Here is a 22,515-nt window from a genome sequence, read left to right as displayed (position 1 = left end):
AATATGACCGCATTTTCCTTTTTAGAATCATCATATACAACATAAAACTATTTTATTTATTAAGACAGCATCAATTTTCTATTCCTTTCTGTTTGTATAATGGGCATAAGGTACTATAGCTGAAGCCTCTGTTCTGCTTGCCCCAATCCTATGGCCTCCTCACTGTGGACCATAAGTAACCTTCTCTATTCATGTCTGTATATAGAGCCTTATAAGGCCTTGTTCCCAAACTGGACAACTGCACCAATAATTACAGGAATAATTACCGTATTTTTCGGACTATAAGACGCACCTAGGTTTTAGAGGAGGAAAATAGGGAAAAAAAATTTTGAAGCAAAAAATGGTAAAATATTTAATATATGGGAGTTGTAGTTTTGCAACAGCTGCAAGGCCACATTGACAGGTGACCCTGCAGCTGTACGGGGACGCATAGAGTGTTTTTTTTGCGGGGCCAGATGTACTTTTTAGTTATACCATTTTAGGGAATATCTATTGCTTAGATCACCTTATATTGAAAAAAAACCCCGGTGGTTTATGATATATGATTTTCTACTTTTATATATATATTCTAGGGACAGGAGGTGATTTAGAACTTTTATTTATTTCATATTTTTAAAGCTTTTTTTTTTTTTTTTAAACTATTTTATTCCCCCCCGGGGGCTTGAACCTGCAGTCACTTGATTGCAAGTCCCATAGACGGCAATACAACTATATTGCCGTGTATGGGACATTCTGTCTATTAGTATTACGGCTGGTCATAGACCCAGCCGCAATACTAGTATAGCAGTGACAGGCCTGGGAGCCTCATTAGGCTCCCGGCTGTCACCCGAACAGGTCGGCTCCTGCGATATCGCCGCGCAGGAGCTGGCCTGCAACTTCACAGGTATGGGGCCGGTGGGGACCGGCCCCGGGGGAGAAGGGGCCACCGATACTGACCCGGCATCCGCTGTACTAGAGAGGCGGATGCCGGGCGAGGGATAGACGCCATCACAGGTGCCGGGGCCTGAGACATCACTGCGCTCCTCTGCCCTGCATGAAGCCAGCGGCGGGGGGACGGAGGAGCGGAATAGCATCGCCGCTGCTGCTGCTGGCTTCATGCAGGGCAGAGGAGCGCAGCGATGTCTCAGGCCCCGGCGTCTATCCCTTGCCGGCATCCGCCTCTCTATTACGGCGGGTGCCAGGCGCCACATTCGGACTATAAGACGCACCCTTCTTTTCCCCCCAAATTTGGGGGAAAAAAAGTGCGTCTTATAGTCCGAAAAATACGGTATATCTTCATACATGTACATACTGCCACACAGATCCTTGAAAAATGTGACTGAGAATCAGCCTGGTCATGTGAATATAGCCTAAATTAAAGGGTTTGTTCTGTTATGGACACATGTCCCCTATCCACAGCACAGGGAATAAGTGTCCAATTTCTGAGGACCCGATTGCACAAGCCCTCTATTCGCAAGGAGGCTTTATGGGGACTTTTGGTCCCTGGTCCTTATGATCACTGCGATCAGGTTCCCAGCAATGAGACACTTATCCTCTGTCCTGTGAATAAGGGATGAGTGTCCATAATGGCACAACAGTGGTTTCTTTACATACCGGTATATTATCTGTAATTACAGAGCCACAATCACGGCCATTTGTTTCTATGTCACCATGACAAGCCCTTCTGGGGGCCTGAAGTTTGTGCTACAAAAACCCAGAACATACACTATTCCTACTGGTTTTGAAGTAGTGTCAAAGTTGGTGACACAAACACATCAATTTTAGTCTTCTAAATTTTTTGGTTGCAAAACTACTAGATGCAATGCAGACAGGCCTTTGCAGACTACTGACAATTTGTTTTGTGGACAGTAAAATAAAAATGTTTGTGTGCATGAAGACTTATATTACTTGTCTGATCCTTGTTTTTTTTGGACATAAATGCTGCCATGCAACCGGATTCAAGCCATGGCAAGCTTAAAAAGGATTCTGTTAGTGTGAAAATCGACATTAATCTACTGAGAACAACTTGTAGGGCTTCTGACACGGTTTCCAAACATGTCTGTGTTATCTTGGACGACTGCTCCATTCCTGAGAATGTTGTTGTTTTATAATTATGCTAATGAGTTAAAAAGAGTAAAGGGGCATTTATTTTGCAGTGTGGGGATCTGTATGCGCAGTAGAGTAAACGCCCCTATAGCCCTTTTCAAAGAGCCTTGGCGAATGTACTGCACATGACCGCTGACGACATCTCCATGTGAAAGCTTGTACATTGGCGCCTCACTCTCATGCCCCAGCGTAGTGCTTCTGGGTGGAGGATGACATTGGTGGACATTCAGTACTGCACTTGGTCAACTCATTGGAAAGGACTTTGAACACCAAAAAAGTACTTTTGGGGCATTTACTCTAAAGCGCATGCAGAAGCCCAAACTGCAAAGTAAACGCCCCTAAAACCCTTTTCTCATTAGCATAATTATAAAACACTAAATTCTCAAAGACGGAGCAGCCGTCCAAAATAACACAGACATATCTGGAAACAGTGTCAGAAGCCCTACAAGGTGCTGTGAGTATATTGTCCATTTTCCAGCTGACAGACTCCCTTTAAGCCTCACACAGACCAGGTCTACTTGTCTAGTATCATTAGTGCAATAAAACACGAGTCTCCACCTAAGAAAAAAAATCATTTATTTATTTTGTACATGATTTACAAATGAATATCAAATATAAATATTATACAATATAATATACAGGAAGCAAAGTTCTCTATAAAAATAAACTTAGTATCCAAACAGAATTTCCGGAGTGTTACCGGACCCGCAGAGGTTTGGCGTAGACTGGCTCCAAGATATAATAGGCAAGAGCCAGGAAGAGGCTTCCAAGGAAGATGACACTGGTAACTGATAGGAGGACATAGCGGCCAATAAAGAAAGTGTCTACAATCTACAAGACAGAGAACATTGAAATGTCAGTGCAATGCAGAATGATCTATTTTACAAAACACTGGAGGAGGCAGACATCGTGAGACAATGGTAGTAATGCATGCATAGTATTAGTAACACAGTAGAGATGAGCGAACACTGTTCGGATCAGCCATTCCGAACAGAACGCTCCCATAGAAATGAATGGAAGCACCTGGCACGTACACTTTGCCGGCGGCCGGTCGCCGTGCCAGGTGCTTCCATTCATTTCTATGGGAGCGTGCTGTTCGGAATGGCTGATCCGAACAGTGTTCGCTCATCTCTATAACACAGTGAATAGGCTCAGACTCTATTCTACAAATAGTGCCCAATCTGATGCTATTGTACAAAATGACCGTACACTCCTTAATCCTAATATTTTAGGTCAGTTTATACAAAGTTCAAGTGCCACAACCTCTGTCCTTACTAAGTGTTAACAGTAAATACAGACAGACATTCTCCACCCATAGCAGGATGAAGAAAGAAAGTCAACAGGAGCCTAATAAAAGTTATTTTTGAGCTGCTGGGCATGAAACAAGTGTGAACACATAAGAGGTGATCTCCTGAGCTATCCTTAGCTGTGAACTGACTCCAGGGACCAGGCCAACACGCTGCTGCAACACAAAAGGTCATTCTGAGGAGTCCATTTTAAGTCTGACCTTGGCTCCAGCACAGAACAAGTCTCTTGTGGATGACATGTTTGTCTGGGCAACGCGTTTCGCTTTTTAATTAGCCAATTAGTGGACCTTCAGTGCATAAAGCCCTAGCCATGTATTATTGATAGAGCCCTAGTGCTGCGAGGTGGAAAGACAGGGGAGGGGGTGGGAGGAACACAAATCTTATAATTAGTTCTGAGAAGAGTGTGTGGCCGCCAGGAGATAAATCCGCCACAGATACCTGCGTTTATTTGTGATTGAGTGTCTTGTAATCTCGCACTGTGTGTACTCTGTGCCCCATGTTGATAGTGTGTGAAAACAAGGCAATTGTAGATTTAAGAACAGAAGTCTACAGTAACACCAAATGACTAGATATTCGTATAGTTAGGAAATTGTTGGTAACTTTCACTCTCAAAGAGGCAACATACATATAATTAACAATCTAAGCTTCTATGGAATCCAGATTTGCTTTCACCTTTCTATTATTTGGTTTATATTTTTTCCACCCATTCTGGAAATTATTTAAGGCCAGCTTCACACTTGTGTGGACCCCATAGACTATAATGGGGTCCACTGGGTTTCTGCTGCTTTTATACTGAAATTGTCAGAGAGAAAAGTCCTCCATGCAAGCTTTAACTTTCTGCCAATTTTCGGGGATTTCTGTGGCGAAGTCTCCAACAGAGATGTGCACCTAGCCTAATATTATCATTATGAAATAGGACTGGGCAATTAACCAAAACTGAATGCCAACCCAATTTTGTGCACGTCTGTTATTTCATTTCGGCTATTACAGTATTCACAAGGTTCTACCTGTGATTTTGTTCGGACTCAACACGTCCAAACTAGAACTTATTATTATTATGTACCGTATATACTCGAGTATAAGCCAACCTGAATATAAGCCGAGGCCCCTAATTTTACCTCAAAGAACCAGGGAAAACCTATTGACTCGAGTATAAGCTGGGGGGGGGGGGGGGGGGGGTTGGAATGCAGCAGCTACTGGAAAATTTAAAAAATTTAAATGGACAGAATTTTTGGGTGCAATAGATGCTGGGGAAGGGGAGGTGGAGTTTTGGTTGTCTGTCTGCCCCTTCCCTGAGCTTGAGGACTGGGTTTTTTTCCCCACTTGGAATTCAGCCTGGCTGAATATAGAGTATCTGCAGTGCTCCTATTAACCCCTTCCCAATAGAATAGGAGCACTGCAGATACCCTATATTCGGCCTGGCTGTAGTCAGACTGAATTCCAATTGGGGGAAAAAAAAAACAGTCTCAGGGAAGGGGCAGTTAGGCAACTTTTTTTCCCGCTACAGTGTTTACCGTATAGGAAAAATATTTTGTATAGATTTGTAGAGCGGGCTTTCGGACACAGGGATACCTAACGTGTTTGTGTTTCACAATATTAACAGTATTAGTTTTATACAGTCCTATGAAAAAGTTTGGGCACCCCTATTAATCTTAATCATTTTTAGTTCTAAATATTTTGGTGTTTGCAATAGCCATTTCAGTTTGATATATCTAATAACTGATGGACACAGTAATATTTCAGGATTGAAATGAGGTTTATTGTACTAACAGAAAATGTGCAATATGCATTAAACCAAAATTTGACTGGTGCAAAAGTATGGGCACCTCAACAGAAAAGTGACATTAATATTTAGTAGATCCTCCTTTTGCAAAGATAACAGCCTCTAGTCGCTTCCTGTAGCTTTAAATCAGTTCCTGGATCCTGGATGAAGGTATTTTGGATCATTCCTCTTTACAAAACAATTCAAGTTCAGTTAAGTTTGATGGTCGCCGAGCATGGACAGCCCGCTTCAAATCATCCCACAGATGTTCAATGATATTCAGGTCTGGGGACTGAGATGGCCATTCCAGAACATTGTAATTGTTCCTCTGCATGAATGCCTGAGTCGATTTGGAGCGGTGTTTTGGATCATTGCCTTGCTGAAATATCCATCCCCGGCGTAACTTCAACTTCGTCACTGATTCTTGAACATTATTCTCAAGAATCTGCTGATACTGAGTGGAATCCATGCGACCCTCAACTTTAACAAGATTCCCGGTGCCGGCATTGGCCACACAGCCCCAAAGCATGATGGAACCTCCACCAAATTTTACAGTGGGTAGCAAGTGTTTTTCTTGGAATGCTGGTTTTTTTGGACACCATGCATAACACATTTTTGTATGACCAAACAACTCAATCTTTGTTTCATCAGTCCACAGGACCTTCTTCCAAAATGAAGCTGGCTTATCCAAATGTCCTTTTGCATACCTCAGGCGACTCTGTTTGTGGCGTGCTTGCAGAAACGGCTTCTTTCTCATCACTCAACCATACAGCTTCTCCTTGTGCAAAGTGTGCTGTATTGTTGACCGATGCACAGTGACACCATCTGCAGCAAGATGATGCTGCAGCTCTTTGGAGGTGGTCTGTGGATTGTCCTTGACTGTTCTCACCATTCTTCTTCTCTGCCTTTCTGATATTTTTCTTGGCCTGCCACTTCTGGGCTTAACAAGAACTGTCCCTGTGGTCTTCCATTACCTTACTATGTTCCTCACAGTGGAAACTGACAGGTTAAATCTCTGAGACAACGTTTTGTATCCTTCCCCTGAACAACTATGTTGAACAATCTTTGTTTTCAGATCATTTGAGAGCGGGTTGTCCATGCTCGGTGACCATCAAACTTAACTGAACTTGAATTGTTTTGTAAAGAGGAATGGTCCAAAATACCTTCATCCAGGATCCAGGAACTGATTAAAAGCTACAGGAAGCGACTAGAGGCTGTTATCTTTGCAAAAGGAGGATCTACTAAATATTAATGTCACTTTTCTGTTGAGGTGCCCATACTTTTGCACTGGTCAAATTTTGGTTTGATGCATATGGCACATTTTCTGTACAATAAACCTCATTTCAATCCTGAAATATTACTGTGTCCATCAGTTATTAGATATATCAAACTGAAATGGCTGCTGCAAACACCAAAATATTTAGAACTAAAAATTATTACAATTAATAGGGGTGCCCAAACTTTTTCATAGGACTGTATGTGTTCTAGGGAAAGGGGGGTGATTTGAATTTTTAATACTTAATTTAAAAAAAAAATAAAATTAAAATTATTTTTTTTTACATTTTTTTTTGCATTTATTAGACCCCCTAGGTCTTGAACCCCAGGGGGTCTGATCTATAATGCAATGCATTACAATGCTAACGCATTGCAATACATTGTAAAAAAAATCGTCATTTCTTTAGCAGGCTGCATAGGGCAGCCTGCAAAAGAAAAGCACTGCAGGCCGGAGAGCCTTTACAGAAGCGCTGAGGGGAATCCCCGGCAGGAGTGCTGGGGGCCGGACCTGAAGGGGAACTGTGGCCAGCAGCCATCAGAAGCGCTGAGGGGAATCCCCGGCAGAAGCGCTGAAGGGGAACCTCGGCTGCCAGGCTTGCACCCGAGGACGGCATGCACAGGGGCGCAACGCCAGTGTCGCGGTCCCCGGCGACATCATTTTCAAATTTGAAAATGGCACCTCGATCCGGGTGTCGCCCGGGACCACGACACTGGAACCACGCCCATGTGCATGCCGTCCTTGGGTGCAATCCTGGCAGCCGAGGTTCCCCTTCAGCGCTTCTGATGGCTGCTGGCCACAGTTCCCTTTCAGGTCCGGCGTTCGAGGTCCTCTTCAGGTCCGCCCTCAGCACTTCAGCCGGCGACAGGGGATCTCCCTCAGCGCTTCTGCAGCCGAGGTTCTCCTTCACGTTCGCTGTTGGCTCCTTCGCGCCCACTCCCTCCAGGGGCATGGCGGCGCCTACCACTTTCCAGTAGCGGTTCCCCTCATCCCGGGGAGTGTGTCACCTGTCCCTTTACATGAAGACAAGGTGGCGAATGTGTCCGCCGGGGGTATTAGAATGCTATGGATGTTGAGAAGGGGTTAAAACACACGGACCCCATAGACTATAATAAGGGGGACTTTTTCAGCACAAAAACTGTGCTGAAAAACTCGGCTTATACTTAAGTATATATGGTAATTATTATATGCTGGGGTTTCTTCAGTTCTCAGAGTATAATTAGTATAATTCATGGAAGCTGATGTAAGAGTACTACTCACCTCCCACGGGCTCCTTGGGCCTCTTCTGGCTTCCTAATGACGCCAGGGACACATCCTCAGCTTACTAATAGTGTTGAGCGAATAGTATATACGTATACCTCACTCCCATAGGAATGCGTGTTAGTGGCTGGCGCTTAACCCCTTGGTGGTCGGCCGCTTACATGCATTCCTATGGGAGCGGAGGTATTCACTGAATAGTTTCGAATACTATTCGCTCATCTCTACTTACTAACAAACTTATCACAAGAAGGTGTTGATCCCAGGACTTATATTGCCCTATATTGCTGAGTTTATATATGTACAAATCTACATGTATGTAACTTACATGACCCTGGACTTTTCAAACCTCCCTTCAATAATACAGAAGACTGGCATAAATATTACAGCGACACCTCAATATCTAAGTCTCTCTCTGCCTGGATCTGGCCAAGTTTTGTTGTAATGTCAGTGCAATATAAATATATAAATAGTATAGATGAAATACCTGAACTTCCTTTACTGTAGAGGGAGTTTCACTGGCTCGTGGAAAAAATACCAGAATAAGAGTAACAATCACTGCCAGGAAAAACAAAGCAATGCTGGAAAACCTGAAGGATAAGAAATCATTAACAGCAAAGAGAAACAAGAAGGGAGCTACTAAAAGAATACTAAACATAGAAAATACATACTAAAAACTCCCAGGTCTCAAACTCTTCAATTCCTCTGACCCTATTTTGTCTCCTAATACAATTAAAAATATATGAAAAATCAGGCTGCTTTTGCTCTACCCCGCTCTCTTCACTACTGATGTAAGACCACTTCTATTAGTAGAAGGAAATTTTCCCACCATATCAATATTTCATTTTCACATTTTAATTTTTACTCCCTGTCTTATGCAAGCCATCATTTTTTTCGGTTCACAGATCTGTATAAGGACTTTTCTTTCAGGATAAACTTTTACTCTTATTTATATATACTTATATAGACCACCTAGTGGACTTGAACTCAAAGTGATCTGATCCCCCAGACTTATGTATAGAAGTATATTGTAAAATCCATTTTTCTATTACAGGTTACCATAGACACCCTGTACTAGATACACAACAATGACAGGCCTGGGAGCCTCAACTGGCTCCTGGCTGTCATGCTAAGTAATAGCTGTCCATGGATTCCCTTGAAAAAATTTTGTGTGTGAACAACGCCTTACTTATTCAGCATGGGAACAGCAGTGGACAGATCAAGCTAGTGCTGTAGTAATAGAGACCATCATTATCAAGAACAGTGTATCTCACCGGGCTGCTCCAGACGCTCGTGACAGAAGGATGCAACTCAGCAGAGTTACCACCCAAATAACAGCAATCACAAACACCCCGGTGCCCACACCGAGGACAGTGGAGGCCATTCTAGGAGAAAAAAAACACATGGATATTAACAACAGATATACACCGTAGTACAGTAGCATTCAACCCTTCTTTCTCAGTCTTCTACAGAAAATTACATCTAAAATCAGTAGGAAAAAAACAAATCCCTACATTCCCCTGTATTCCCCTTTAACAATCCTAGCAGAAGTCCTAAGTAACAGAATTGAAATCAACATCAGTCATAGACTGGCGTGAATTTCTAATATCACCCATGCCATGAGTTATGTTTAATTTGACAGGCCAAGGTGTCCCCATCCAGATGCTTTGATGCCTGCCCTGCTCTACTCATTTCTTAAAAGAGGCAAGCAGGACAAAGAAAAAGCAAAGTGGTGCATTTTTGGCACAAAAAATAGTCATGCGCCAAAAGATGCCCTACAAATACACTCACCTATACCAGTTTTCAGGCATACAGGTAATAGTAAATTCCCCCCAATATGCACCAATGTCATCGTAGGGGCATATGTTCAGAGACAAGATGATTTACACAAAAAAGAAGCTGCATCGTCAATTCCAGCAGCAGTGCTTTAGAAAATGAGTATGATTATTCCTTTGTTTGAAATTTTTATTGTGGATTTAATCACTGTTTAAAGAGGACCTTTCATGTCCTCATGCATGTGTAGTTTTGTAAACTTCTAGAAAGCCGAAAGTATGCTGAATTCAACGCACTGTTGGCTTTCCCAGTATGTGCCCCAGTGGAGAAGATATCAGTACCATTAGTTTCAGCACCGATATCTCCCCACTGTCAGAAGGGCGTTCCTCATAGCTCAAAATGATTATAACGATAGATGGAGAACATTCAATCTGGATCTGCCATTGCTCATTGTAGTGTAAGGAACAAGATGGAAGTTTTTTATTGTCTTGTTTGTTTAATTTATGAAGAATGGAAATAAAAATGCGGATGTGAATGTAGCATAAGGGGTTCATATCTGTATCGGAGTCTCTGCTTTTAAAGAGCGGACACCTGGTGCACCCCATTAAATTCAATGGGGTCCACTGGTATCTGTGTCATTGCAGTGACCTGTTGGATCTGAACAACAGAGCGCCCATCCCCCTAGTGTGAACCTAGAGTAAGGGATCACTCACCATAACACACGTCTCCTTCAGATCACACACCACATTACAGGTTCTTCACCCCCTATGGAAGGTTTATTTAAATGTGAAGCTGTTGCCCATAGCAACCAACATGGCTGTCATGTTCAAATTCCAACCTACTTTACAGAAACGGAGGGTGTCAAGTGGTTTCTAAGGGAAACAGCGCGGTTTACGATCCCTCCTACAGTGAACTCCATGTTCTCCGTCAACACTTAGGGTCAGTTCACACGTGAACTGCCCGCGCGGGTTTTGACACCGAGAGAGACGCGGTGAGCCGCGTCTCTCTCTTGTCAAAACCTGCCTGCCGCGACCATCGCGGTCGCGGCTTTCCCCTCCGCCGTCGGCTCAAATGAATGAGCCGACATAGGAGGCATGTCCTTTCTTTTCTCCGCTAGCGGCAGCCCGCCGCTAGCGGGGAAAAAAAAAAACCGGTGGTCTACATAGACCACCATTGTAAAGGGGCGGATTTTGAAGCGAAATCCGCTGTCAAAATCTGCCCCTTTGCCTACGTGTGAACTAGCCCTTAGCACCCCAAAGACAGCTAGATGTCCCCACCAGCACGCTGAGCTTCCCCTCTGTGCCCTGTTTCACTTACTTGCTCTCCTTTGTCACCAGCCGCTCTCTACTCTATCCCCGCTGCTTGCAGCAGTTTATACACAGAGCGCTTCTTGACCAATCAAAACTGACGTAACATTATCCATTGCTCCGTCTCTTCAATGAGAACCGACCTCTCAACGCCTCCTCATTCACTGATTGGCTGAGGTGCATTTCCTAGCAACACTGTTATGCTTTAGTTACTCAGGCCTGTAAAGATAGCACTGTCTGATGGGGCGGATGTGTGACTACAATGTGCAGCTAGCACTAGGGTCATGTCATTGTCATGTAATAAGAGATAATGTACTGGCTACATAAGCTAGCTGGATATTGAGCGGCAGTGTGTGCATGGGACTCCCTTCCCCTCAGCTGGCTTACCATTCATTGGTGGCTCAGGGAGGGGGCAGGGCCGCCCATAGGCTTATCCAGTCTCTCTCCCTGCTTAACCCTTGCCCTGCTGCCTTCCAACCACATGCTATGGAGCCAGCACAGGAACAGCAGCACCACCAGCAGCTGCTACACAAAGTAAGTCACTAAGGGACAGCATGGCTGGAGTCCCTGCTCCAGGAGAGTGGAGATTCAGCCCAAGCCCCCCTTCAGCCTCTGTGCCATTGCAGTCACCTGGTGGATGTGAACAACAGAGCGCCCATCCCCCTAGTGTGAACCTAGAGTAAGGGATCGCTCACCATAACACACGTCTCCTTCAGATCACACACCACATTACAGGCTCCTCACCCCCTATGGAAGGTTTATTTATAAGTGAAACTGTTGCCCATAGCAACCAACATGGCTGCCATCTTCATATTCCAACCTACTTTACAGAAACGGAGGGTGTCAAGTGGTTTCTAAGGGAAACAGCGCGGTTTACCATCCCTCCTACAGTAAACTCCATGTTCTCCCGTCTACACTCGGCACCCCAAAGACAGCTAGATGTCCCCACCAGCACGCTGAGCTTCCCCTCTATGTTCCCTGTTTCACTTACTTGCTCTCCTTTGTCACCAGCCGCTCTCTACTCTATCCCCGCTGCTTGCAGCAGTTTATACACAGAGCGCTTCTTGACCAATCAAAACTGACGTAACATTATCCATTGCTCCGTCTCTTCAATCACAACCGACCTCTCAACGCCTCCTTGTTCACTGATTGGCTGAGGTGCGTTTCCTAGCAACACTGTTATGCTTTATTTACTCAGGCCTGTAAAGGAATCACTGTCTGATGGGGCGGATGTGTGACTACAATGTGCAGCTAGCACTAGGGTCATGTCATTGCCATGTAATAAGAGATAATTAACAAATGAGTAATTAATGCCAAATTATCAGCAAAATCTATATATATAAAGTTCAAAATCTGTAGTGGTCGGTTCTATACAAATCCCCTCTCCACCCACAGGAGCAGAATACTGTGCACGTTATATCTCGCTAGAGTTCCCCCCTGTCCATCCGTCATGAGATAGGGGCCCCTAAAGTTAGGCCCTATGGATATAATGGGGAAATGTGAAAGTGAAAGCACTGAGGGTAAAACAACAGTTGTGACTGACAAGGACGGATTATAGCGACGGTGCCAAAGAGTCGCTGCTAAAGGGGCCGCACCGCCACACAAAACACACAAACATTTCACAAACACCATATAAACCACACAGACAGCGCACATAACACCAACCCACAAGCACAACACCACACAAATGTCACAACACACCACACAAACACCAGACCACTCTAGACACACACGACACACACACACCACCCTACAAATACCACACACACATGCACAGACCACACACGCACGCAACACACTCTGATGGATACACCCTGCACACACGGACGAACAGGGCACATGTGTACTCACACACAACTACCGCACGCATGGACTCTTGCTCTGGGCACGCACAAACACATGGAACACATGCACATATACACGGACCACACACGTGCATGCACACACACATACATACACATGGATCACACGCATGCATACACACTCATACATATACATGGACCACACACGTGCATGCACACACGCATACATACACATGGATCACACACATGCACACGCACACTTGCACTAACAAAACATGTCTGTTATCCTTAGTGGCTGCTTGCACACTATAGTATTTTTCACGGGCCTCCGGGCCATGGATTTGGTGGTTCCATAGATTTCTTTGTGCACAAAGTGTGAATTTTGCTTGCTCCATAGAAGTCTATAGAGATGTAGAATCCACGGCCCGGAGACTGTAGTGTTACTGTAGTGTGAAAGCAGCCTTACTGAGCAGTAATATTGGTCAGGCGAAAACTACTTCATAGTAAGATTGTCATTATTGCTGACTATACAGGGAGCTTTCATCACTGAAGTACTACAATAGAGAGTTGTTTAACTGTAAACCAATTTTACTCTTTTGTCCATGAACTACTTATAGATTACACTGGAGGGAGGGGGGAAGGGTTGTACTATGTTGTTAATTGGGTGTAAATCAGTGGCATAACTAGGAATGTCAGGGCCCCATAGTGAACTTTTGACATGGCCCCTGCCCCGACGCTGAAGACCCCAACCGACCCGCCCCCTGTATTCCTACGTGCACTATTATACCCCATTGTGTCCCCTGTACACAGTATTATACCCATAGTGACCCTGCACACAGTATTATACCCCATAGTGGCCCCTGCACACAGTATTATACCCCATAGTGGCCCCTGCACACAGTATTATACCCCACAGTGGCCCCTTCACCCAGCATTACACCCCATAGTGGCCACTTCACCCAGGATTATGCCCCATACTGGCCCCTTCACCCAGCATTATGCCCCATTGTGGACACCATGAACAATTATTATACTCTGGGGGCTTTTGAGACCACAGAGTATAATAATCGGAGACCCAAGAGGGATACAAACATAAAAAAACACTGTTACTTACCTATCCCGGGCTCCGCTGTACTACCCGCTGATGACGGCCATCTTCAATGACATCTGGGACGACACGTGACCCGGGGGGCCTGTGTCGCAACGCAAAGGATGCAGGCCCCGGTCATGTGACTTCAGGGACGTCACACAAGAAGGCCCGAAGCCTGAGAGGTAAGTAACACAGTTTTTTTTATGTTCCCTTACCTCTCCTGGGCCTCCGGTCATTATACTCAGGGGGTCTTTTCAGACCCTCGAGTATAATAATACTCTTTGTGGGGCCCGCGGCGTCACTTACCAATCCCAGTCGCTGCCAGTATTAGTAAGTAAATAGGGCCTGTTACCGGCTGGAGTAACTCCACCTGGTAACGGCCTATTTAAAAAAACCAAAAAAAAACGCAGCGGTAGTTACGTCCCTGGTGTAAATATTTTATATGTTTGTGTAAGGTGCATACATTTTAATTTTTGATAAAAAATAGTTCAAAAAATGGTTGTAATAGTTTACATTACATAACATGTATTGAATATGTAAAATCAATAAAAATGTTGAAATGAAAATAAAAGTTGTTTTTCACATCAATGTCACGACAAATTAGTAAACTGCCAAAATAATAAAAATTTTAAGTGGAAAAAAAGATTTACTGTAGCTCTGAAAATGTCGATTTCAATGTAACACTAAAAATTTTACTTTAGCATAACCAATAATTTAACATATTTTCCACGTGTATTCTACTAGTATGGAATAAAAGATATAGCTTATCCAATGTATAGACGTGTCACGTGACTATGTTGCGATAATGTCACTGCAGCCTTATAGAATTCACTGCAGCCAAGGCAGAGGTCACACCTTGCATAAAAGCTGCGCTTCTGTTGCAGATTTTGCTGTGTTTTTTTCAGCCAAAGAAAAATCATTTTCAAAAGAAACGGGGGTGTATAGAGGGTAAACCCACAGGAGATGCGCTTCCCAACAATGAAACCCTTTGTTGAGTGTCCTTTGTAGTGGATCCTGATTAGATGCTCAGTCTCTTCAGGTACCACTTTCGTTTTTTTGCAGACGGTTTGAAGGTATTACTGGTCACAAGACCTTGGTCGCCAGTGCCTTGGTTTTACGATCCTCGGGAGAAATTTGATCATATAGCATATGTGTAGACGAATACCAGTGATTGACACTGGAGTGATACACCAGGGGGCGCATGCCTCAGAACCACAAATCCAATGATGAGGTGAACCAAAATAGCTTTAATGATTACGCGTTTCAGAGTTACGCACATTTTACAAAAAAACGTACCTCCTTTTTCAGATCTAACACAAACAAGAACAATGATAAATCAATAGTTCTGAATAAAAAAATGTGTAAAACTTCATATTATACCAACACATAAATACAACAATACATTCAAAATTGGAGACTAGAGATGAGCGAACTCTGTTCGATTGAACAGATATTCGATCGAATATCAGGCCGCTCAAGGTATTTGATTCGATTCCCATATGAATGCATTGACCAGCATTGATTGGCCGAATGTCATACACAGTACAGTTTTCGGCCAATCAACGCTGGTTCTGCCGGAGGCTCGTCTGTGAGGAGGCGGAGTCTAAGATCGGACCAGAATGGAGACTGCTGTGGACCGATCTTAGACTCCGCCTCCTCCAACAGAACCAGCGTTGAATGGCCAAATGCTGTACTCTGTATGGCATTCGACCAATCAACGCTGGTCAATGCATTCCTATGCCGAGATGTAGCAGAGCTGGTCGTGCGCTCAGCTCGTCTACACCAGAGATACAGCTGAGCTGAGCACACGGCCAGCACTGCTACACCGAAGATGAAGCAGAGCTGACCGTGTACTCAGCTGGGCTACACTGGAGATCGAGTTCAGCGCACGGCCAGCTCTGCTACACCGGAGATGAAGCAGAGCTGGCCGTGCGCTGAGCTTTGCTAGACTAGAGATGTAGCAGAGCTGAGTGTGCACTGAACCCTGCTGGGGCCAGGATCGGTAAGTGACACAGCGGGTCCCGCAAACATCATTATTATACTCAGGGGTCTTCTGGGCCTACTTGTGTGACATCTCTGACGTCACATGACTGGGACCTGCGTCATTATGCGTCGCAAAGCAGGCCCCCAGTCACATGACGTCCCTGACGTCATTGAAGATAGCTGACAGTGGGGAGCGCAGGGATAGGTAAGTAACAGTGTTTATGTTTGTATCCCCCTCTAGGCCTCTGATTATTATACTCTGGGGTCTGAAAAGACCCCAGAGTATAATAATTGTTAATAGGTGTCCACAATGGAGCATAATACTGGGTGATGATAGGGCCGCTATGGGGCATAATACTAAGTGAAGGGGCCACTATGGGGTATAATGCTGAGTGCAGGGGCAACCATGGGGCATAATACCGGGTGAAGGGGCCACTATGGGGCATAATACTGGGTGATGATAGGGCCACTATGGGGCGTAATACTGGGTGATTGGGCCACTATGGGGCATAATACTAAGTGAAGGGGCCACTATGGTGCATAATACCGGGTGAAGGGGCCACTATGGGGTATAATGCTGTGTGCAGGGGCATAATAGTGCGCGCAGGAATGGGGGGGGGGCATGTCAAAGGTTCGCCATGGGTCCCCGCAATTCCTAGTTACACCACTGCGGCACACCAAAAAGTATGTGAAAAAGAGTGAAGGAGGTTTATTGCATCATGTTGCGACATTTCTGCTCTTGGAGCTTTTCTCAGTGTTTTTTTTTCCCTGCAATATGTGGATGAGTTTAGCCAGAATCTCATTCACTGTGCTAGTACTATAAATGGTGCTCTTTACATTACCTGTAAGGTGGATGGTATTCTGGCCAATCCCATCCACACATTGCAGAAAAAAACTTGTAGCAGAAAAGTTGCATTTTCAAAAACGCCCATAATTTTGAAAACGGCAATGTGTCAATTATACCTGTGGATATGCTGGCCTTTTATGTATAGGCATAATAGGGGCAGAAAATTAGCAGAGGAAAGCTCTGCGAAGATGCAATGAAAAACACTGCAGAAAAAACAGCAAAGTGTTTCCAACAAGGTTTTTGCTGCAGCTTTTTTTTTTTTTTTTTTTGCTGCGTTTCACTATGTGGTGCCTTAGCCTAAAGGAGTTGTCCAGGATTTTAAGCAACCTGTGGGGCAGTCAGGTTGAGTGTAACAGAAAAGTCATATGCATCTATGCAGTCCACTTCCGTTTCCCTTTCCATTGCTTGCTGGGGCTCACGCTGCCTGAAGCTGTGTGGCTTACATGACTACTCAGAACTTCCCACGCTCGTATACAAGACTTCTCCCGAGTTGCACCACTCTTCTGGAATGCTCTACCCCGGACAATCAGATTAACTCCCAATTTCTACAGCTTCAAGCACAAACTAAAGACAGATCTTTTTAGACAAGCCTATCACAATTCCTCATGTAAACCCTTCCGTACCGTCATTAGAATCCCCAAAATCTAACCCTCCTCTGTTCCAGCTCCCACATTACCCCACATGATATGATGCCATTTCAGGCTAACTCTATATGTCCAAGATCCATCCACATGTTAAAGGACACGACTGGTAATGGCTCATAATGTTTTATGTTTGTGTAATGACAGTCACCTCTATTACAAATTTGTCTGACCTGTATAAGCAATGCCGCCCCTGCTACCTCTTGTGTCACTCCCTCTACCTCATAGATTGTAAGCTCCTGCGAGCAGGGCCTTCAGTCCCATTGTGTGAAATGACTTTCTTTGTAATGTATCTTTCTGTCTGTATTTGAACCCTACACATTGTACAGAGCCTCGGAATATGTTGGCGCTATATAAATAAAAATTTTATTATTATTACTCAGTCTAATAATCTTTAAAGTCTTCTGACTTGTTTTAGAGATGTAGAAGTATGGACCATTAGATTTCCTAGAACCAAGTGGTCATTATGGCCTATGAATTTCATAGACGGGGGGGGGGGGGGGGTCCTCTTGCTCTGACTGGCCCTTGTAAGTAAGATTGGCTCTTGTTCTAGAAACATGCTATACTACATTTTCCTTGTAGTGAGATTTAGGCCAGAGCTCCTTGTAGGTTAAAGTCCGCAGAGGAAAACTGCAGACTTTCTGTTAAAAGCACTGTGGGTAAATCACAAGGCGTTTCGCCGCAGCATTTTTTGGCTTGCTATGTGGGGCCTTATCCTGTGACATGACTTTCCCCCCTCAGTTGATTCTTGTTGTTTTTACACAAGTGGTCCCAAGAAGAAAAGCTTGTGGCTTCTCATATGCAATCTTACAGGTGCTCACTAGAGGGCGCTCAATAAACACAACAAATGTCTTAGTCCCTGAACAGCAGCTTGTATTACATTTTGCACTTCTCACAAGTTTTTTGTCTCAAGTTTCTAAGAATCTGGCACCATCCAAGTTGTTCCATTAACACAAATAAAACTTTATGTTGTGCAGAGTCTCAGGGGCCGCATGAGTAAAATGACAGAGATATTCAGGAGGATTCAACATTTCACTATTTCTGATCAAAGGAATAAAACACACAATGCCACAGCACAAATGATAAAGCTATTTGCCACAGGTACAACTATCACTGACTACTAATCTATTAAAACAACCTGATTAAAACCAATTAGTAAGTAGATAAATCTAGTACAACAAAATACAAAGATATCCAAAGTCAGCAATAGTGCAGGGCAGTGTTGTAACTATAGGAGTCACAGTGGTTGTAACTGCCAATGGGCCCAGAAACTAGGGGTGCCCTCAGTTCACCATTACCATACTAAGGGCAGCAGCATTGCAGCATCCCAGAGTGCTACTATTTCATGTGTTTGTCTCTTGAGCCTCTGGGTTGTGTTGGTATGTCCCGTCCTCTGTGTTCTATGTTATATATCATGTATATCCATTGTTATGCAGCTTTCCTAAAGTTTTCCCCCAGTGTTTCAAACCTTACCCTTGGTTCAGCCCTGGCCAATCGCAGGCCACTGCTGCAGGGTTTTAGGATGCTTAGGGCTTGTTCACACGTAGGGTGGTGGGGTGGAATTTGGCACTGAGAGTGACGCAGTGAGCCGCATCACTCTCGGGTCAAAACCCGCCTGCCACGACCGTCGCGGATTTCCCCTCCGGAGTCGGCCCAAATGAATGGGCCGACTCAGGAGGAAGTCACGGCTCAGCGAGCAGCGGAATCCGCCTGAAGCAAGGGCAGCTTGCTTTTTTTTTTTTTTTTTTAAGCGGCATGTTGCCGCTAGCAAAAAGAAAAAAAAAAAAGAACGCTAGTGGTCTTCATAGACCACCATTGTATGGAGGCGGATTTTGAGGCATAATCCACTGTCAAAATCCGCCTCCTTGTTCCCGTGTGAACTAGCCCTTAGGTTTCCAGAGTGTCCGTTGAGAGAGGCCTCAATGCAGAGTCTGAGTGCAGTCAGTTGAGTATACAGAGCTGCATGCTAGAGCACTGAGACTGAGAACCAATGGACACCCATACAGCCTCTAGGAGGATTATTACTTGCCCCAGACTCAACTAGAGACAGCCCTGAGAAAGTAGTTTAGCTGTCTAGACATTTGGACACTGTGCCAGGAGGAGTAGGAGAGGTCCCTGACACAATGAACGTATTCGTGCCTAAGCTGAAGGTACCCAGGTCCCTGTCAAGACTCCCTGTAACACCACTAGCATCCTTATCTGGGCGTCGCATGAGAGGAGTAGTAGTTGGAGATGTTGCCATAGAGCCTGTGTTATCCCTGGGCACCCTCCTATAACCATTGGACATGGTAGGACTACTACCCCCATTTGGAAGCTGCTGTTGTACCTGTTCCAGTGCTGCAATAAAGTTCTCACCCTGTTCAACTGCATCTACTGCCTTCCAGAGTCGTGCCTGCATTACCATCAGGGCCCTTAAGAACACTATCACACTGGCTCAGAGAGGAGAGGTACCCTCTCCAACTGGAAGCACCCCAGGGGAATACTACTACCACCACCATCTAAGTAGTGCTGCATGTCCCCCCCTCAGCTGTGTCTGGCCTAGGAGGGCTGGGTCTTGGTTGAGTGTGCTCAGCCTAGCAGGTGGCACATAACCCGCCAATACTACTCCCATCCTCCGGTTCCCTCCATCTGGGTTGCTTCAGTATGTCATTGGGAGGCAGGGACTTCTAGCTTCATAGATAACTGTACTGCTAAGAGCCCCACTCTCAGCACAAAGTTTAAGCCAGTAAATGTGGCTGACACACGGACCGTGTTTCATGGGTGGAAAATGGTTGTGTGCTGCTCCCCTAAGACTGTAAAAATTTCTATGATATCCTTGCTTTATTCCTGGCAACAGGGGTGTAGCTATATGGTGTGCAGAGGTAGCAACTACTACTAAGCCACAGTCTACAACATTAGAAGACCCCAGTATTGTAGATAGTGTGATAAGTAAGAGGGCGTTCACACTACCGTTGGGTGTCCGTTCTAATAGTGCCTATTAAAAAAATATATAATGGACACCTATCATAATGGACACTAACAGATGTTAAAGTGTCCATTTTTTTAACTGATCCATTTAATGTATCCTTTAAAAAATGGAGGCATTAACATTAGTTGTCCATTCTTAGGGTTCATTCACACAGAGGAAAATGGTGAGGAATTTGGTGTGGAATTTCAGCTCTGAAAAAAAAAGCCACAAAAAAATTCACTTCAATGAGTTCCTTATAATGTCTGACCATGCGCAGACAAAAAAAACCAGGTATGGATAATGGGGCAATAAAAAGACGGATATTTAACACATTTGGTAAACAGACACTAATGGACAACAGATGAACTCAATAGGATTTTTAATGAATTTATGACTGTTCTGTTACTGTCCATTGTTAACATTTTGTAACAGATGCTAACAACGGACACTACTAACGGTAGTGTGAATACCCCTTTACATATTTTCTATCGGGGCACAGGAACTTCTAGTTAAAATTTATTGCCCCTGCCCTCTGGTGCTTATGAGTGAGGGTGCATTCAGACTACGTAACGCCGGGCGTGTATGAGAGCCGTACACGCCGGCATTACGGCAGACTGCCGAACACTTCCCATTCACTTCAATGGGAGCGCTCGTAAACGCCGCTGTTACGAGCGCTCCCATTGAAGTGAATGGGAAGTGTTCGGCAGTCTGCCGTAATGCCGGCGTGTACGGCTCTCTAGAGATGAGCGAACAGTGTTCTATCGAACACATGTTCGATCGGATATCAGGGTGTTCGCCATGTTCGAATCGAATCGAACACCACGTGGTAAAGTGCGCCAAAATTCGATTCCCCTCCCACCTTCCCTGGCGCCTTTTTTGCACCAATAACAGCGCAGGGGAGGTGGGACAGGAACTACGACACCGGGGGCATTGAAAAAAATTGGAAAAAGTCATTGGCTGCCGAAAACAGGTGACCTCCATTTTAGACGAATAGTGGATTTCAAATCCGGGTCATATGAGAATGTGAACTTTGTGACTATGAGACAGGGATAGCTGTACAGGCAGGGATAGCTAGGGATAACCTTTATTTAGGGGGGAATGTTATTAAAAATAACTTTTTGGGGCTCTATCGGGTGTGTAATTGTGATTTTTGTGAGATAAACTTTTTCCCATAGGGATGCATTGGCCAGCGCTGATTGGCCGAATTCCGTACTCTGGCCAATCAGTGCTGGCCAATGCATTCTATTAGCTTGATGAAGCAGAGTGTGCACAAGGGTTCAAGCGCACCCTCGGCTCTGATGTAGCAGAGCCGAGGCTGCACAAGGGTTCAAGCGCACCCTCGGCTCTGATGTAGGAGAGCCGAGGGTGCACTTGAACCCTTGTGCACCCTCAGCTCTGCTACATCAGAGCCGAGGGTGCGCTTGAACCCTTGTGCACACTCTGCTTCATCAAGCTAATAGAATGCATTGGCCAGCGCTGATTGGCCAATGTATTCTATTAGCCTGATGAAGTAGAGCTGAATGTGTGTGCTAAGCACACACATTCAGCTCTACTTCATCGGGCTAATAGAATGCATTGGCCAGCGCTGATTGGCCAGAGTACGGAACTCGACCAATCAGCGCTGGCTCTGCTGGAGGAGGCGGAGTCTAAGATCGCTCCACACCAGTCTCCATTCAGGTCCGACCTTAGACTCCGCCTCCTCCGGCAGAGCCAGCGCTGATTGGCCGAAGGCTGGCCAATGCATTCCTATGCGAATGCAGAGACTTAGCAGTGCTGAGTCAGTTTTGCTCAACTACACATCTGATGCACACTCGGCACTGCTACATCAGATGTAGCAATCTGATGTAGCAGAGCCGAGGGTGCACTAGAACCCCTGTGCAAACTCAGTTCACGCTAATAGAATGCATTGGCCAGCGCTGATTGGCCAATGCATTCTATTAGCCCGATGAAGTAGAGCTGAATGTGTGTGCTAAGCACACACATTCAGCACTGCTTCATCACGCCAATACAATGCATTAGCCAGTGCTGATTGGCCAGAGTACGGAATTCGGCCAATCAGCGCTGGCCAATGCATTCTATTAGCCCGATGAAGTAGAGCTGAATGTGTGTGCTAAGCACACACATTCAGCACTGCTTCATCACGCCAATACAATGCATTAGCCAGTGCTGATTGGCCAGAGTACGGAATTCGGCCAATCAGCGCTGGCTCTGCTGGAGGAGGCGGAGTCTAAGGTCGGACCTGAATGGAGACTGGTGTGGAGCGATCTTAGACTCCGCCTCCTCCAGCAGAGCCAGCGCTGATTGGTCGAGTTCCGTACTCTGGCCAATCAGCGCTGGCCAATGCATTCTATTAGCCCGATGAAGTAGAGCTGAATGTGTGTGCTTAGCACACACATTCAGCTCTACTTCATCAGGCTAATAGAATACATTGGCCAATCAGC

At 45.0% G+C, this 22,515-nt stretch overlaps 1 protein-coding gene across 1 annotated transcript; it reads right to left on the bottom strand.

The window, feature by feature from the left end:
- Positions 1–2,705: 2,705 nt before the first annotated feature.
- TMEM218 (transmembrane protein 218) lies at positions 2,706–11,012 on the bottom strand. The gene is made up of 4 exons (XM_075278550.1): positions 10,775–11,012; positions 8,959–9,069; positions 8,172–8,274; positions 2,706–2,916 (listed from the first exon to the last, which is right to left on the bottom strand). The coding sequence occupies exons 2-4, from the start codon at positions 9,066–9,068 to the stop codon at positions 2,782–2,784; spliced, it is 348 nt and encodes a 115-aa protein (XP_075134651.1). The 5' UTR covers position 9,069; positions 10,775–11,012; the 3' UTR covers positions 2,706–2,781.
- Positions 11,013–22,515: the final 11,503 nt, after the last annotated feature.

The sequence above is a fragment of the Leptodactylus fuscus genome, chromosome 6 (assembly GCF_031893055.1).
Source record: "Leptodactylus fuscus isolate aLepFus1 chromosome 6, aLepFus1.hap2, whole genome shotgun sequence".
Classification (NCBI taxonomy): domain Eukaryota; kingdom Metazoa; phylum Chordata; class Amphibia; order Anura; family Leptodactylidae; genus Leptodactylus; species Leptodactylus fuscus.
Note: the sequence above shows the minus strand (reverse complement) of the source record. Positions and strands in the feature narration are given on the sequence as shown.

Excerpts from the sequence above, each read along its gene's own strand:
- TMEM218 (XM_075278550.1), bottom strand. The coding sequence starts at position 9,068 with ATGGCCTCCACTGTCCTCGGTGTGGGCACCGGGGTGTTTGTGATTGCT. Across the intron at positions 8,275-8,958 it reads CGAGCGTCTGGAGCAGCCCG|GTTTTCCAGCATTGCTTTGT; the intron begins GTGAGATACACT and ends CTTATCCTTCAG. Across the intron at positions 2,917-8,171 it reads CTACAGTAAAGGAAGTTCAG|ATTGTAGACACTTTCTTTAT; the intron begins GTATTTCATCTA and ends TCTGTCTTGTAG.